Raw genomic sequence first — 15,805 nt, 5'->3', positions numbered from 1 at the left:
TTCTGCTATACTAAACATGCATGTCCACATTGAACGATATTATTATCCTGGCACATATGCATCCTATTAATATGGGTGTATGTGAAATCCATTAAAAAAAATACATCCTATGAACAAGTGATGCAGAAGTGGGCTTCACCCCCTACTAAAACTAAGACCTATCAATTATGACCTACATAGCTAATTTCTCTTTTGTGAAATAAGTAAAAAAATGTATGCTTTCATGAATTCTGACAGCTTTTGGCATTTGACTTACAATTTTTTTTTCTAAACCCTGAATGTGAAACATACTGATGCTACTCCGAGGCATATCCTTCCCTACTAACCACTTTCCTCCACCACAACCTCTTTCAGTGATTCCTTCTCTCCTTCCTGTTGTCGCTCTTTCAGGTGTTGCCTTAGCAATATCCAGAAGATTAAAGCATAAAAGATCTGAAAAATAAAAATAATCTTGTGAGACCCAATTTTTTTTTTTTATTTCAAAGCATGACAAAAATATATATTCAGTTTCCTCACCTTTAGTCCAAGATGCACACACGGCATAGTATAAGGCTTCAAGTCAAAGTCAATAAGAACAGCTGTGGATATTCCGGGGAACATTTCTTCTTGGGAGATGTTGAGACCCACAAAAAAATTTTGCACCACTAATATGTTTGCATAAAAAGCCAAAAATGGAGCGCTTAGCATGGCATACCGACGCCGATCCCGCGTCATCCAGATTATGCAGGACCATATTAAAAGGACAAATGTCAGCCAGCTGTTGTGGGTGATGCTCCAAACCTACGTAAGAATTATAGATAATAGAACAAAGTCATTTTTACAGATATTCATGATCGCATCTTTTGTTAAGGCAATAAAATCATTGTTTTTGACCCAGCTGCTCTATATATGGACCATTATGTATGGTCATCACTAAGGAAAACTGCCTACTGCATGCCTAAACCCAGAATTTCAATCAATAAATTACATATTATACTGAATCGTTTTACACAATACTAAATATAAATCTGGTAAGCTCCCCCATTTCTATTGATGCCAATACAATGAACTGCATTTCTATGTTAAGGGGTTCCCTATAAGAACTATGATATGATTAGCTGTCAGTACTTGTTCGTCTACAGCTTCCTCTCCCGTATACAAATCCACTTCATGTAGGATAAACCCTCTCACCATCATGACAATCAAGGCACTGACATAGCTCTGTCTCATAATGAACTGGCCAAGGACCGCCATTCCACCGGGCTTCGACTCTGCTGGAGCCATCTCCTCCTCTTCTTCTTCCTTCTTCTCTGAGTGACATTAAACACAAAATGTATTCTCTAAAAATATAGTGAAAACTGAGAAATTGAAAAATTTAAGAAATTAATACAGATCACAGAGGCGGTTATATTCACCATGAAAAACATACGTAGTGACCTAGTTCTGCAAAAAAAAGTGTCTGTATATAATCTGTGCAGAAGACAAAAGGGCACGGGCTACTGACTATATATGCAGCATATTGTGGCACACTGACCTGACTCCCCTGTTTTTATCTCTTCTTCAAGGTATATGGGCACAGAGAAATCAGTATGTACTTGTTGTACTTCACACTTCAGCAGAGGCAATTCTTGCCATCCATTTTGCATCAGATATTCAGGCTACAAGACATGGATAAAAAAGTCAACTAGAACTTCAACAAAAATCTCAAAACGCACCATCGCAAAATCAGTTTATTTTGCTGGATGTAAGAAAAAAAAGAAAGAAATCCGACTAACTCTACTGAATACAATAGAATCTTTAGGGATCCATGTGTTAGTGCGTGTTCTTGAATCGCCCATCCGGCTCAATTTTGTAGAGCTGAAAGGACTTTGTTAATGGATTCTGAGCCTTACTCTGTTTTTGCTACAATCTCTACTGCCGGTCAGCGCCAAGAGGGGGTAAATTCCGACCTTCACCATACCACGGCGATTGGACACCTCCATATTGATGAATCTTGTGTTAAAACCCAGTGGCTCTGGATCAATCTAACAACGTCTCCTCCCGGCGGCTCTGGCTCGTCTATCTTCACTGACTGCGCATATAGGTATTGTGCTCTTAGTACAACACCTTAAGGTGTGTGTATACAGAAAGCTACATTTTCACCTGTGTCTCCCAGTTTTCACCCTATGGCGCCCTGCAATTTCTTTTCAGCCACTGTTTGAAATAGAAGCAAGGGAGAAATTATGGTTATGCCACCAGGAAGGGGTTATTATGTCTGCCAGCCAATCTCAATAATTCCTACCTTTTGGGGCCAATCAGGGTTGCGGGCACATAAATATATACTCTCTCTCTCTCTCTCTCTATCTCTCTCTCTCTCTCTCTCTCTCTATATATATATATATATATATATATATATATATATAATATGCACTTGGTAGCATCTTCGACATGTATGGCCGGAGCCTGCCGGAGGCACACCGTTCGCTTCACCACCGTGTGAAGTTAGGCACTGTGCATGAGAGCTGGTTAAAGTTATGTGGTTTCGATATAATTAAAAGCTGTGGTTGACCATCACCCAGCAAAAAAAGTTATATGTGTTGTGTTTTTATTCCTTGCGACAGTTTAATGAATGAGGAAAGTTATTATCATTTGGCATGGAGCGTATATGCAAATTTTCCATTTTATGCTCCGCAAAGGGAGGGCAACGGCACACCCCAAGGGCTGGTTATGACTTAATTCCAAAGGTGATACGGGAATGATGACCTCCCCTACTACACTGCCTTAGACTGCATTCACACCACTCAAGTGAATGCAGCCATTCGCACGACCTGTGCCGCGACCCCCACCGTGAAAAAATAGGACATAATGTCCTAGTGTGGATTCCCCTTCCCCTGCCACCCAGCAATAGAGATGACAGGAGTGCATTATGTGCACTCCTGTCATCACATCTGACAACTACTCACCTACTCCCCTATGCCAGCCGGCTTATATGCTCACCAGAAGACACTTCTGGTGATCGTGTGTAAGCTGGCTGGCACCGGGGGAGTAGGTGAGTAGTTTTCAGATGTGATGGCAGGAGTGCCCATTACATCTCCGGGTGGCGGGGGCTGCATTTCTATTAGGGTATCTCTGCGGGAGCGCAGTAGATGGGAGCCGGTGACAGGAGCGGGGGAGATGGGAGCGGGTGACAGGAGCGGGGGAGATGGGAGCGGGAGCAGGGAGAGGCATCTGTGCCGCCATCTGCACTATGAACTGTGCTACCTTTTCGCGGAAAGGATCACAGCAGGGATGATGGCACAGATGGTGTGAATGCACACATAGGATTTTATGGGCCCTGCAATTGCCCATGGTCGTGGATCTGCAAGATTTTATGGCATGTGTAATTAAGGCCTAAATGTGATGTCAGGCAACCTTGGCTTCATGACCTTTCCTTTGCTATGGGACTATTGGTCTATCAACCCTATCCCCTTGTCTTGGCAGCCCCTAACCCTTGGTGCGTATTGTCTGTCAAACTCTTCCTCTCCTTGTTATTAGGGACGTTGCCCTGAATTGCTATGTCTTATTCTCCATCATATTCAAAAGGTTGTTTCTATTATAAACATGTAATGAAAATCATACCACCAAAATAATTTGCTGAGAAACCATTTTAAAAATATCACCTTCAACCATTACTACATTATGACATGACACAGTACATCCTTCTTGGTTCCTTCAAATATTTTGCCGACCTACATACAGTAGTGGACCTGTCTTTCAAGCTTTTAAGATTTTTTAGAAGATTTAGAATAAGTTTTAAAATAAAAACGCTCACTTGTTCAGCATTTGAGGTCCAAATCATTCCATCCACATGGCGATCATCCTCGGGGATGTTTGCATTTTTAGCTATAGGTTCCTCCTACAACAAATAATCACAGAATTACAGATCTCCCCACTATAACTCTAATATCTTACAGCACTGGGTACACATTGGCACATACCATTGGTAGTTTTGCCCACTGCTGTACCAACATGACCAATATATAATACATAACTAGCAGCATAAATGGGTTTGTGAAAACTGGCCAGTGAAGATCTTGATGAAGATGGATCATCCATGATTCTGTCTCATTGGTCCTTATAATAGCTGTCATCCCAAATAGCCTAGACAATTCAAATACATAAGAAATATAATAAATAATGATACAGTTGTACAGGGCTTCTACTTGTCTTACAATAATGTTTGAGGATACTGAATAGATATTACAGAAGTCTGTACCTGGGTGAGTAAAAGTAATAGAAATAGGCTTACAGCTGAGAGCCAATATCTATTACTGGATGGGAAATATCTTTGCATAGTTGTACGTGTCCAGTGAGTGTGGACCCGCAATGCCACGCAACTGGTTTGGCTTTGGGCCACACCAGGGAGCGGAGTCTAAGTGCTCTCTAGGTCTTTATTCTTTATCCTGCTCCAGGATGCGGAAGCTGGACTTCTACGGCTAGAGAACATGTAGTACCGTGAGCAGTGCCTAGTTTTCCTCCTGACAAGGTCAGTAGGAGAGTCAGCGCAGTACAAGGGATAAGACAGATATTGTAGATAGACTAGTGAAAGGTCAGGGCAGCTGGATTCAGGGGCAGTTCAGACAATCTGAGTCGTCCACTATAGAGGCACACAGTACTCTGGGCTATATTAAGAGCTGCTGCTGCCCTAGGCACTAAACCTGAAGACGCCTCATCTTCACGCACCTATTGGCGATACCAGACCTGACCAATACCACCATACCCCCCACCCCCCTGGAAAAGACACCAGATTTACTAGCAAGTCTGAACGGGAGGAGAGAAACTAAAAAAATAAAATCAAATAAATTCGTTTTTTCTGTCCTCCTGCTCCCTGGTGCTGCCCCCCTGCAAGGTGCTGCCCTAGGCACCGGACCACGGGTGCCTAGTGGTAAATACGGCCCTGACAGTACAGACAGGAAATAGGCAGAAAGCGTAATCTGAAGAACAGGCATGCTTCAGGATACACATGAAATCAGCAGAAACAGCAGACAGACACCTGTACTACATATGCAGGTATGCAACAACGCTTAGGCAGGGAGGGTCAGGTGGAGCTAGTTTAAATAGGTGCAGGTGGCTCTGGATTGCCAGAAAGCAGTAGCAGGTGGAGACAAGCTACCTCTATAAATCCAGACCAGTTGGCCGTCATTGCACCCTAGTAGCCAGAGGGGTCATTGCAGCAAAAGGAGGAAAAAGATACCAGAAAACACAAGCAGCTCCAGGATGAGAATAGAGCACAGCAGAGGATGGATGCCATCCTAGGGCTCCCAGCATACCAGGACATACTTTCACTGTCTGAGCATGTTGGGAGTTGTAGTTTTCCCACAGCTGGAGCACTACAAGTTGGAAACCCCTGCATTGAAGGGGTACTCCGGCCTGGACGTATTTTTCAGATATGGCCGGGGAAGGGGTGGTTATAAATGCCAAAGGTCACTTACCTCCCCGGTTCCAGCGCCGGATCCCAGATCGCAGCGCCCCGTACCCCCGTGTCGCGGCCACTTCCTGGTCTGAGCTGCCGACGAGAAGTGACGTCTCCAGGCAGTTCAGCCATTCAGCGGCCAAGACGGGACTCCAGATAAATGTACTAACAAAATCCAGATAAATGTACTCGCTGCATATACTGACAGCAGCTCCGTGTGTAGCTCATAGAGCTAAAATCAGACTCCCCTCCTCCAGGCTGGACTGTCCTGCTCTGTTTTGTTTCTGTCCATAAAATGGCCGACATGGAGGAGCATGTGACCATGCCCCGCCTCCTTTGTTCTCCATAGACATATACAGACTCAGAGGAGGAAAGGAGTCTGATTTTAGCTCTATGAGGTACACAGGGAGCTGCTGTCAGTAAGGGCAGTGAGTACAGTTACTAATACTGTACACTGAACTATTTTACTATAAAGTGGCAAACCCCTTTAAATATAATAAGGAATAATAATTTTATCTTACCTGGCATACAAATCCTGAGGCGGGATTACTTCTTGAAAGTAAGGGAGTTGATATAGATAGATGGCCGTCAAGTGGCCAGCACTAAAGATGGCAGCCATGACACAAAGACTGCTAAAAACCACAAGGCTTACGCTACGGTTACATGCCCACCAGGTGCACAAAAACAGAAAAATGCAAAAATACACGGCGGAGGTCACAGAAGGTAAAATTATACCTACAGAAGACAAAAGGGGAGCAGCTATTGAAATAACAATTGCATGGACTTAAAGTTCACACTATACAGTCACCATTTCAAACCAATAAGATTTACTTGCATGGGGAAAGCAAACAACTCCCTACAGATATTGCCTCTGGCGAGATTCAAACTTAGCATAGGTACTGGCAAAGGTGCAAGAGTAGTAGATGCTTGGAACAAATTTCCAGCAGATGTGGTTGGTAAATCTACAATAACAGAGCTTAAACCTGCCTGGGATAAACATATATCTATCCTAAGATAATAAGAAGAGGAGTAGGTTGTTTATATGTTTTTGCAATAAAAAGCTGAAAAATTTGACATGATCAAAACAGGCTTAAATCATTGCATATATGCATTTAGTTGGATATTTTAAGGGGTACTCTGGAATTTATGTTTTAATCAACTGGAGCCAGAAAGGTATATAGATTCGTAAATTACTTCCATTTAAAAATGTAAAAATGTCCATTTAAGCCTTCCAGTACCTATCTGCTGATGCATGCCCTGCAGGGAGTGTTTGATTCTTTCCAGTGTGACAGGGTGCTCTCTGTAAAAACTGACCAGGGCCAGAGAGGTTCTCTATGGGGATTTGCTACTGCTCTGGACAATTCCAGTCACGGACAGAGGTGGCAGCAGAGAGAACTGTGTCAGACTAAAAAGAATACATCACTTCCTGCAGTATATACAGCAGCTAATAAGTACTGGAAGGCTTCAGTTCATTTTTCAATAAAAGTCATTTACAAAGCTTTCTGGCAGCAACACTCGTTTGGGGGTGACAGCCCGCTCAGCCAATCACTGACCGAGAAGGGACAGTGGCGCGGCCACTGATTGGCTTAAAAGTGGGTTTTGAAACTCAGTTCCATTTAAGTAAATGGAGCTTAATTACAAACCGCACCTGAACTGGAGACAACAGTAGGGGGAAAAGTGTCCATGTTTTTGTAGCGCTGGATAACCCCTTTAATTTTAAGAAGAATACCTCTTTAATGTAGAACACTAAGCAGGGATATTGCCAATTTGTACAGTGATGGAAAACACTGCTGTAAGAAAAATAAATTCTATACGCTAGTTTTTTTTACATAAATTTTTCTATAAATGTTTAATCTGCATAGATTATCAAGGAAGATGGGGGTTCATGGTGCAAAACATGAACTGGAACATTTGCGTTCCGAATTCCTGGAGTAGCTTGCTTGGCTTTAAGTCAAGAATCACGGTAAGGGAGGGGGCAGTAAATGTAAAGAACTATACATGGTATTTTGTACTGAAATTACCTGACAAGCCAAGTAGAACAGTGACCACCACTTTACCCGCTGTCGTGAACAGAGCCTCAAACAAAGCCTTCATGGCAGAGGTAAAGGCTGTGAGCTTCTCAATGAGTTTTGGTCGAGTGTCATTCATCTCCTTATCCACAGTGTCTTCATCTGTGTAAAAATCGGTCTCATTCTCACTTTCTTCAGTTTCACTTTCTGTTTCAGATTCCTGTGATTTAAAAAAAAAAAAAAACTATACTATACTATGGAACTTCTAGTATACAGAATTGCCAGAAGTGCCATAGACTTCCATTATTATTCTTTAGGCTACTTGCAATAGCTCAGCAAAGCGGAGGCAATAGGGTATACCTCTGTCTCTTTGGTGGTGGTGGTGGTGGTCGTCCACTGATACAAACTTCTGAGGTGTTACTATGAAGTATCACAAACTGTTAACTTCAAACTTGGGATCATGGCAGAGCTTTATGATGTATGTATTTGAAGTTTTAAAGATTTTTTTTGTATTATTATGTTAAGTTTTCAATTTTAATTAAAGATAGGTGGTTGGCCTTTGAAATCTATTTTTTATAGTGCCATTGCTGAGGCAGTTTTTTTATTCAGTTTTTTGAAAGCTAGAAGTTGATTCAACAAGAACAATAAATATAAAAGGAGTGACTTGTTATTCCTACTAATGGTGGGTTTACACAGAGAGAGATTTATCTGACAGATTTTTGAAGCCAAAGTCACGAACAGACTATAAACAGAGAACAGGTCATAAAGGGAAGACTGAGATTTCTCCTCTTTACAAATCAATTTCTGGCTTTGGCTTTAAAAATCTGTCAGATAAATCTCTCTATGTAGAACCATTAGTCCACCTCCAGCTTTTGCTTAAAGACAAAGCCCACAATGCTGCATCCTGGCACAGCCTTATACTGCCATCTTGTGGAGAAACACAGGTATTGACAGCTAATTTAAAAGCAAGATTGCGCACAAGTTTGCTAAAATTACTATCGGTTTCTATAGGGATCTAAATAACATAAAATGCTGGGTATTTTAGAAGTTTGAACATATCTGCCCCTATCACTCCAAGTACGCAATGTAGCAAAGGACACGGCATTGCATACGTACAGTTATCCGCACTCCCTGGATGCAATTTTATCTCCTGCACTGTTTTCTTGGGGTGAAAGGAGAGGACATGTTCAACTCAAACATCTACCAAAAGAATAGTAAAACATCAGATGATAAAAATGTATAACAGTATTCACATAAGTAATGTTTTATGCATTGTTAGGGTTGTTATTTCCTTTTTGTCATATGTCATAGAAAGGTATAAATGCAGAAAATCTATTCTAGAGTGCTCCACAGAAACACTTGTTTTCCACCAATGCGATGAACTCACCTCATCATCATCTTCTTCTTCCTCCTCACTGCTTACACGGACACTGATTTTAGGAGCTCCCGATCTTACTAGTTTCTTACAGGCTCGTCGAATAAAGTATCCAGAAAACAAGAGGCCAATATCCGAGGCTAGCAGGCGGACTATATTCCAAGCATCTACACTGCTGAGTCTACAATAAGGACAAAAAGAACTGATAAACTATTTGTTGTAAGAACAAATGATCAGTATATATGGAGCACGACTTAGGTGTAAACTTTTTAGGATAGACCATCAATATCTAATGAGTGGGAGTCTGACACCTGGTAACATTGACAATAAGCTGTTCACCAGAGCTGTTGCACTTACATACTGGGGGCATACAGCATGAATTTTGCAACAATTTCTTCAATAAATTGGCCATTTGTGAACATTTCCCAATGGCTAAGAAGGTGAAAGGTTTACTTACTACTACAACTTCCTTCTTACCTCACTATTCCAAAGTGTTTCAGGATTTCTTCCCAGAGATAATCTGAATAGAAGGTAACAAATAAGAGAATCATTGTCAGATAAGCGTCATTTCGCTCATGTACAATATAACTGCCCACATAGATGTCCATTATTAGTATTCTGAACAGCTTTTATTTTGCTGCCTTCTTCTAATATATTACTTTTTTTTTTCCTAATACTAACACGTAAAGGGGCTTTCCTGTTAACATGTAATACGCACCTGTCCTACATGGCACAAACCCTAGGGTATAAGTGGATTCACATTCGGCCTTTTTGCTAAGCATTTTTTAGGGTATGTTCACACAATGTAAGTTCCGTACTAATCACAGCCGTTGTTGCCACAGCCGTGATTAGTACGGAACTTACGTTGTGCTGAGGGAATCCCGGTCGGAGTGTATACACATAGTATACACTCCAGCCAGGATCTTTAGCGGCACCCCAATAAACTGACATGTGAGTTTTCTGCGGCTGCGCATGCTCCATTGTGAGCAGGGGGGAACTCAGACGGCACTTCAACGGCACTAAATTCAACAGCACTAAAGATCATCCGGCCGTAATGATCTTTTGTGACACCGGCCGGGTCACGGAATGGCTGATGCCATACAAAGTCTGAACACAGCTTTAGGCTATGTTCACACAACTTAAAGTAGGGCTGTTGTTGCCATCGGTAACAACGACCGTACTTTGTACGGGTGGACTAGCCTCATGTTACTCTATGGGATCCTGGCCAGAGCGTATACACATCGTATACGCTCCGGACGGGATCCCTCACAGCGCCGCAAAGAACTGACATGTCAGTTTTCTGCGGCTGCAATTCACTGAAACCCATGTCAGTTCACACTATGAAATGAGCGGCTCTGGACGCAAGCTTCATTGTGTGCTGTGAGAAGTTCTGATGCGGGGGCACGGTGATGCGCCCGCATCAGAACACTGCGGCCGGAAAGATCATCCGGCCGGTACTGCATTTTTTTTTTTTGCTTACACTGCATGAATGGCTGCATTAGATTACATTAGGCTATGTCTTCACATTTGCGTTCGTTCTGAAGGTGCCTAAACCATGCCCTCATTTCTTAACCAATAGCCACCCAATGTTGACGATAATTCCATCAACATTGCACTACTATTGGTTAAAATATGGGGGCATGGCTTCATAATGTTCAGAAGGCAAATATGGAAAAACAGCCTTAGGGGTGAAACATAGAACCTACAGAAAGTGAAGCAACACAATGGAATGAAAATTCAAACAGTCCAGCGAGAATTTCAACACTTTCGGCGCTCCCGGCATCATAATGATACATGAAGCCAGGAGGTCATTCATTCCACTGCGCAACTTCACTGTCCATAGGATCCATGTTAAACAAAACAGGGAGATTGCCCCCTAACAGCAGATGGGCAGTTTTACAGCAATGCACAGGTCGAGCTGGGTCCCTGTAGAGACCTAGGGGGAGATTTATCAAACTGGTGTAAAGTAGAATTGTCTCAGTTGCCCCTAGCAACCAATCAGATTCCACCTTTCATTTCTCACAGATTCTTTGAAAAATGAAAGGTGGAATCTGATTGGTTGCTAGGGGCAACTAAGTCAAATCTACTTTACACCAGTTTGATAAATCTCCTCCTTAGTCCCAATATAAATCTGTGCCAAAGCTTAAACATTACCTGCAGGAGGAATGTAATTGAATGCAATCTGGAAAGAGGATTGTACGAGGAGTAGAAAGAAGCTGGTATAGTATATGGACTTCAAAAATTTTCCAGAGTGTCCTAAATGAAAAAAATATATATAATAATAACATTATATATATATATATATATATATATATATATATATATATATATACAAACTAAGCATGAAAACAGTAAAAATCCCTAAATCCAGTATCCAAAGCAACAACAATGATATATTTCCCATACTATACACAGTGACAACTGAAAAAAATAACAGCACCACATCACTTCCCTGTTGAAATCAATGGGGAAAATCTGCATTATTTCCCAATTTAACAATTTTTTTTATTAGATCTAATGCTTACTATAAATGGTGCATGGAAGTCCTGTATAAAAAAAATCCTCAAAAATATTCCTTTTGTGACCCTACCCATAAAATACAGACCACTGCATCTCAGAGTCCTGTACTGTAACAATATATTCACTTGCTTGCACCTTTACCACATTGCAAGAAAAGCAAGGCAAAAACCGCATGTTTCATCTTTTCATTAGGATGTATTCACACATTCAGGTGAGGTTTTGGAATCTGAAGCTAAGAATGGATTTTTAAAGAAATCAATCTTTTATACATATCTCCTATTTATAATCTATTCCTGACTTGTAAAAACAAACAATTAAACAAAAAACCTAAAGCTTGTCAACAGTTACCATACAATACAGCTAAATGATAATGGTCACTACAATAATAAAAATGAGAAATTGTCCTGGCAAATAGGTATCAGACAGTATATCCAGGAAAGAATGTTATAAATAAAAACCAATGAAAGGACATTATACCATTAAAACATACAAAATGATATATCAACTCAAAAATTATATATACTGATATATATATATATATATATATATATATATATATATATATTTTTTTTTTTTTTTTAAACAAATATAAGGTATTCTCTGCACCGTTTGACAAATACTTTTTACCTTTAATTGTAGCATATGTTGGTTTGGGTATAAGAGGGATAAGCATCAGGTACACAAAATAGATGACGGAGAACCCATTGAAACGTATGCAGATTGCTTTAGAATGCAAAAAAAAAGTTAAATTAGATATATTTAGCAATAAAAAAGAACTAGCAATAGTTTAGTAATAAAAATAAGATTTAAAAAAAAATATTTTGCTTGTAAAAAATTATTTGCTTATCTTTCTGCTTTATAAAATGATACACAGACGTGCCTCAGCAATATGGACAATCGTTCTGAATATAATATCTTATTAAGAACGTAGTCATTCTATACAACACTTCCTGCGATAAAGATTATACCAGGCTATGTGGTGGAGTGGATTTTGATACCTACCTGCCAGTAGGCAGCTGGGGAGGAGGAAACGAAAGACTAGCCCGCATAATATTTCATTTGCCATTTTCTATGCCAATCAGCAGAGGCAGGTTAGGAAGGCCAAGCAGTCTGGTCACAATAAGGTGGACATCTTGAATGCTTTAAAAAGTAGCATATTGACATTTACATTTGGTGGATTGACGAGAAAGTGCAATTCACTAGCAGGAGTGAAGAGAAGAGACTCACCTGAGTGTCCGCACTGGTCAGAGAGCAGCTGGGAGTGAGAGGTCTTCAGTATGGTGAGGGAGGTGCCTGGGAGCAGAGGGAAGGAACATATTGATCCAGATGCCCTCACATCCCACTGCTCTCTGGGCAATTCACACCGCTATTAAATCTCACTCCTCACCTTCTCCAGTCTCTGCTGTACACAAACAAGCTGCTCACTGTGGAATACTGCATATAGATTAATCCTTCAGACAAAGCTTAGATAAGGGAAACGCCACTCCAACTCCACAAAGAGGGAAAGAAACACTTGCGTTAAAGAAGACAGAACAGCATACCCTTTATGTATTCATCTTTTTATTTGATATAACAAACAAATCTGCTTCTGCATAAGGTGAAGTCAACAAGAAGTAGACAAATCCATATAGTAACATTCGTGTGTGTGACTGAAGCCTAAAGTAGTCTCTGAGACAATTTCTATTGTGACTTTTATATCTTCTCTTGCATAAGTTTCCTCTCATTACTTAGATGTTAAGCCCTAATGGGGACTGGGACCGAGAAATGACAAGCTATGTGCAGCCCGGCGGAATAAGTTAACACTTATTAGGAATTAGTTAATTCCTTATTATAAGGAATTATTATTATACTCATGAAGACTCTTGAGGAGAGAAATAGGGTATAGACTGTTTGATCTGTTATGTTTCCCCAAAAATTAGACAGTGTCTTATACAAATTTTTGCTCCCAACGATGCTCCAGTTTTTATTCTCAGGGAATGTCATATTTTCCCATGAAAAAGAATTCACGTCGCATGCAGAGCACAAAGCAGGGACAGCGTACGGTATAGCGGCAGGCGACAGGAAACGACAGACTGTGCAGCTCTACATATGGCGGTAGGGGACAACAGGGATGGCAGCATGCAACGGGCCTCTTGATGCCTCGCCTGCACATTTACAAGTGACGTCTGCGGAAGGAAACATCGGGGGTTGGTGGCAGATGATGTTCTTCATGTCCTGCATGCAGCTGCTCTACAACGGATGGTGAAGGTGGCGGACAATGGCAGCGGGCTAAAAAGAATCACAGCTGCATGCCCTGGTGTTCTGTGTGGCAGGAATGCTTTCAAACAAAAGCTAGGTCTTACTTTCTGGGGAGGCCTTATATGTAGCAATTCAGCAAAACCTCTACTAGGTCTTATTTTCAGGGGTTGTTTTATTTTTAGGAAAACAGGGTAATATGTCAATTCAATTAGATCATGACATGAGACCCTGGGATAGGTCCAGGAGAGCACAACAGTGACCTGAGAAATGTTTTACTTTAAAGCGAATGTACAATCCGGTACATTGCTCCCATTCCTTTACCTTAATCGATTGGCGCCGGCGCAGGGATGCCGGTGGCCCGATTCCCTCGCTTGGCGCCCTAGCACCAACAATTCAAAAGAATGACTGCGCCACCTGCATCCCCATGCTGGCACCAATCGATTAAGGTTAAAAAAAATTGTAGCAATGTACCTGATTCTACATTTGCTTTAAGTATAACCTTTAACTTTAACTTTTATGCAGTGACCTGGCCACCAGGCACAACAGTCAACTAGGACCTACAACAACTTACTTACACTAACTACAGGCTTGCAGTGATTGGTTGTTAGACCAGGGGATTTCCCCCTCTATACAGGGGTTAACTGTGCCCCAGATGTTTTAGGTCACTAGCACTTGTTTACTAGAGGATACGCTACGCTTTACAAATCTCTGCAACAAGAGGCCTAAAGACCCACACACCGCACCATTACATCATCATAAAGGCTTCAGAAAATGGGAGAGGTCACGAGGTTGGGGGGTGTTGGTCAGAAGGGGGGCTCACTGTTCTTGTCTCCCCCCTTCCTCCTGGATTTCCTGCAGCACCTATTGGCATAACAACACCTCTGCCTCTGCCCAAACCATTACACTACCGTTCAAAAGTTTGGGGTCACATTGAAATGTCCTTATTTTTGAAGGAAAAGCACTGTACTTTTCAATGAAGATAACTTTAACTCCTTAAGGTCAAAGACTATTTTCGTTTTTGCGCTTTTGCTTATTCCATTTTAAGTTTAAAAGTCCATAGCGCTTGCATTTTTTCACCTAGAGACGTATATGAGCCCTTATTTTTTGCGAAACCAATTGTACTTTGCAATGACAGGCATTATTTTTCCATAACATATGCTGCGAAACCGGAAAAAAATCATTTGCGCTGTCAAATTGAAAAAAAAACAAATTTGTTTTGATTTCGGGGAGTTTTGCATTTACGCCGTCTGTCCTATGGTAAAACTGACTTGTTATGCATGTTCCTCAAGTCGTTACGATTACTATGATATATAACATGTATAACTTATATTGTATCGGATGGCCTGCAAAAAATTCAAACCATTGTTAACAAATATACGTTCCTTAAAATCGCTCCATTCCCAGGCTTATAGCGCTTTCGTTCTTTGGTCTATGGGGCTGTGTGAGGTGTCAGTTTTTGCGCCATGATGTGTTCTTTCTATCGGTACCTTGATTGCGCATATACGACTTTTTGATCGTTTTTTATTACATTTTTTCTGGATTTGATGCGACCAAAAATGCGCAATTTTGCACTTTGGAATTTTTTTGCGCTGACGCCGTTTACCGTGCGAGATCAGGAATGTGATTAATTAATAGTTCGGGCCATTTCACGCACGGCGATACTAAATATGTTTATTTATTTATTTATATTTATAAAATGGGAAAAGGGGGGTGATTTGGACTTTTATTAGGGGAGGGGATTTTTTATTAATAAAAACACTTTTTTACTTTTTTTTTTACTGTAACTAGAAGCCCCCCTGGGGGACTTGTATATAGACAGCACTGATCTCTCATAGAGATCAATGCTGTGTATATACACAGCAAAGATCGATTAGATCGGTCATAGATTACTATGGCCTGCTGCAGGCCATAGCAATCTATTGCCGAGCCGGGATCAGCGTCATTCCGACGCTGAGGCCCGGCACGGTCAGAAGAACGGATCTCCCCCCAGCGATCGCATCGCGGGGGGGGAGATCCGTCCCACTAGACACCAGGGACGTGCGGCGCAGTGCCTCTAAGTGCAGCTGTCAGGTTTGACAGCTGCACTTAGAAGCTTAATTAGCCGGCGCGGCAACGGGACCCGCGCCGGCTAATAGAGGCACTGCCCGGCTGCACGTGTCAGCCGGGATCAGCGCCGTTCAGAGCGGGGTCCCGGCGGGACCCCGCTCTGAACACCCCGAGCGGCACCATGACGTATCAGATACGTCATGGGTC

The 15,805-nt window shown here is 41.5% G+C and overlaps 1 protein-coding gene across 1 annotated transcript in view; it reads right to left on the bottom strand.

The window, feature by feature from the left end:
• The window catches only part of LOC138771861 (piezo-type mechanosensitive ion channel component 2-like), a 110,995-nt gene that overhangs the window by 53,471 nt on the left and 41,719 nt on the right, over positions 1-15,805 (bottom strand). Inside the window, exons 4-15 of the mRNA XM_069951864.1 lie at positions 12,542-12,607; positions 11,942-12,037; positions 9,272-9,314; positions 8,807-8,975; positions 7,432-7,639; positions 5,932-6,145; positions 3,936-4,098; positions 3,770-3,853; positions 1,514-1,637; positions 1,171-1,289; positions 517-780; positions 327-432 (exon numbers count right to left, since the gene is read on the bottom strand). Of these exons, the coding sequence (XP_069807965.1) occupies positions 327-432; positions 517-780; positions 1,171-1,289; positions 1,514-1,637; positions 3,770-3,853; positions 3,936-4,098; positions 5,932-6,145; positions 7,432-7,639; positions 8,807-8,975; positions 9,272-9,314; positions 11,942-12,037; positions 12,542-12,607 (1,656 nt within the window). The remainder of the gene's footprint in view (positions 1-326; positions 433-516; positions 781-1,170; positions 1,290-1,513; positions 1,638-3,769; positions 3,854-3,935; positions 4,099-5,931; positions 6,146-7,431; positions 7,640-8,806; positions 8,976-9,271; positions 9,315-11,941; positions 12,038-12,541; positions 12,608-15,805) is intronic.

The sequence above is a fragment of the Dendropsophus ebraccatus genome, chromosome 14, assembly GCF_027789765.1.
Source record: "Dendropsophus ebraccatus isolate aDenEbr1 chromosome 14, aDenEbr1.pat, whole genome shotgun sequence".
In the NCBI taxonomy this organism is placed as follows: Eukaryota; Metazoa; Chordata; class Amphibia; order Anura; family Hylidae; genus Dendropsophus; species Dendropsophus ebraccatus.
Note: the sequence above shows the minus strand (reverse complement) of the source record. Positions and strands in the feature narration are given on the sequence as shown.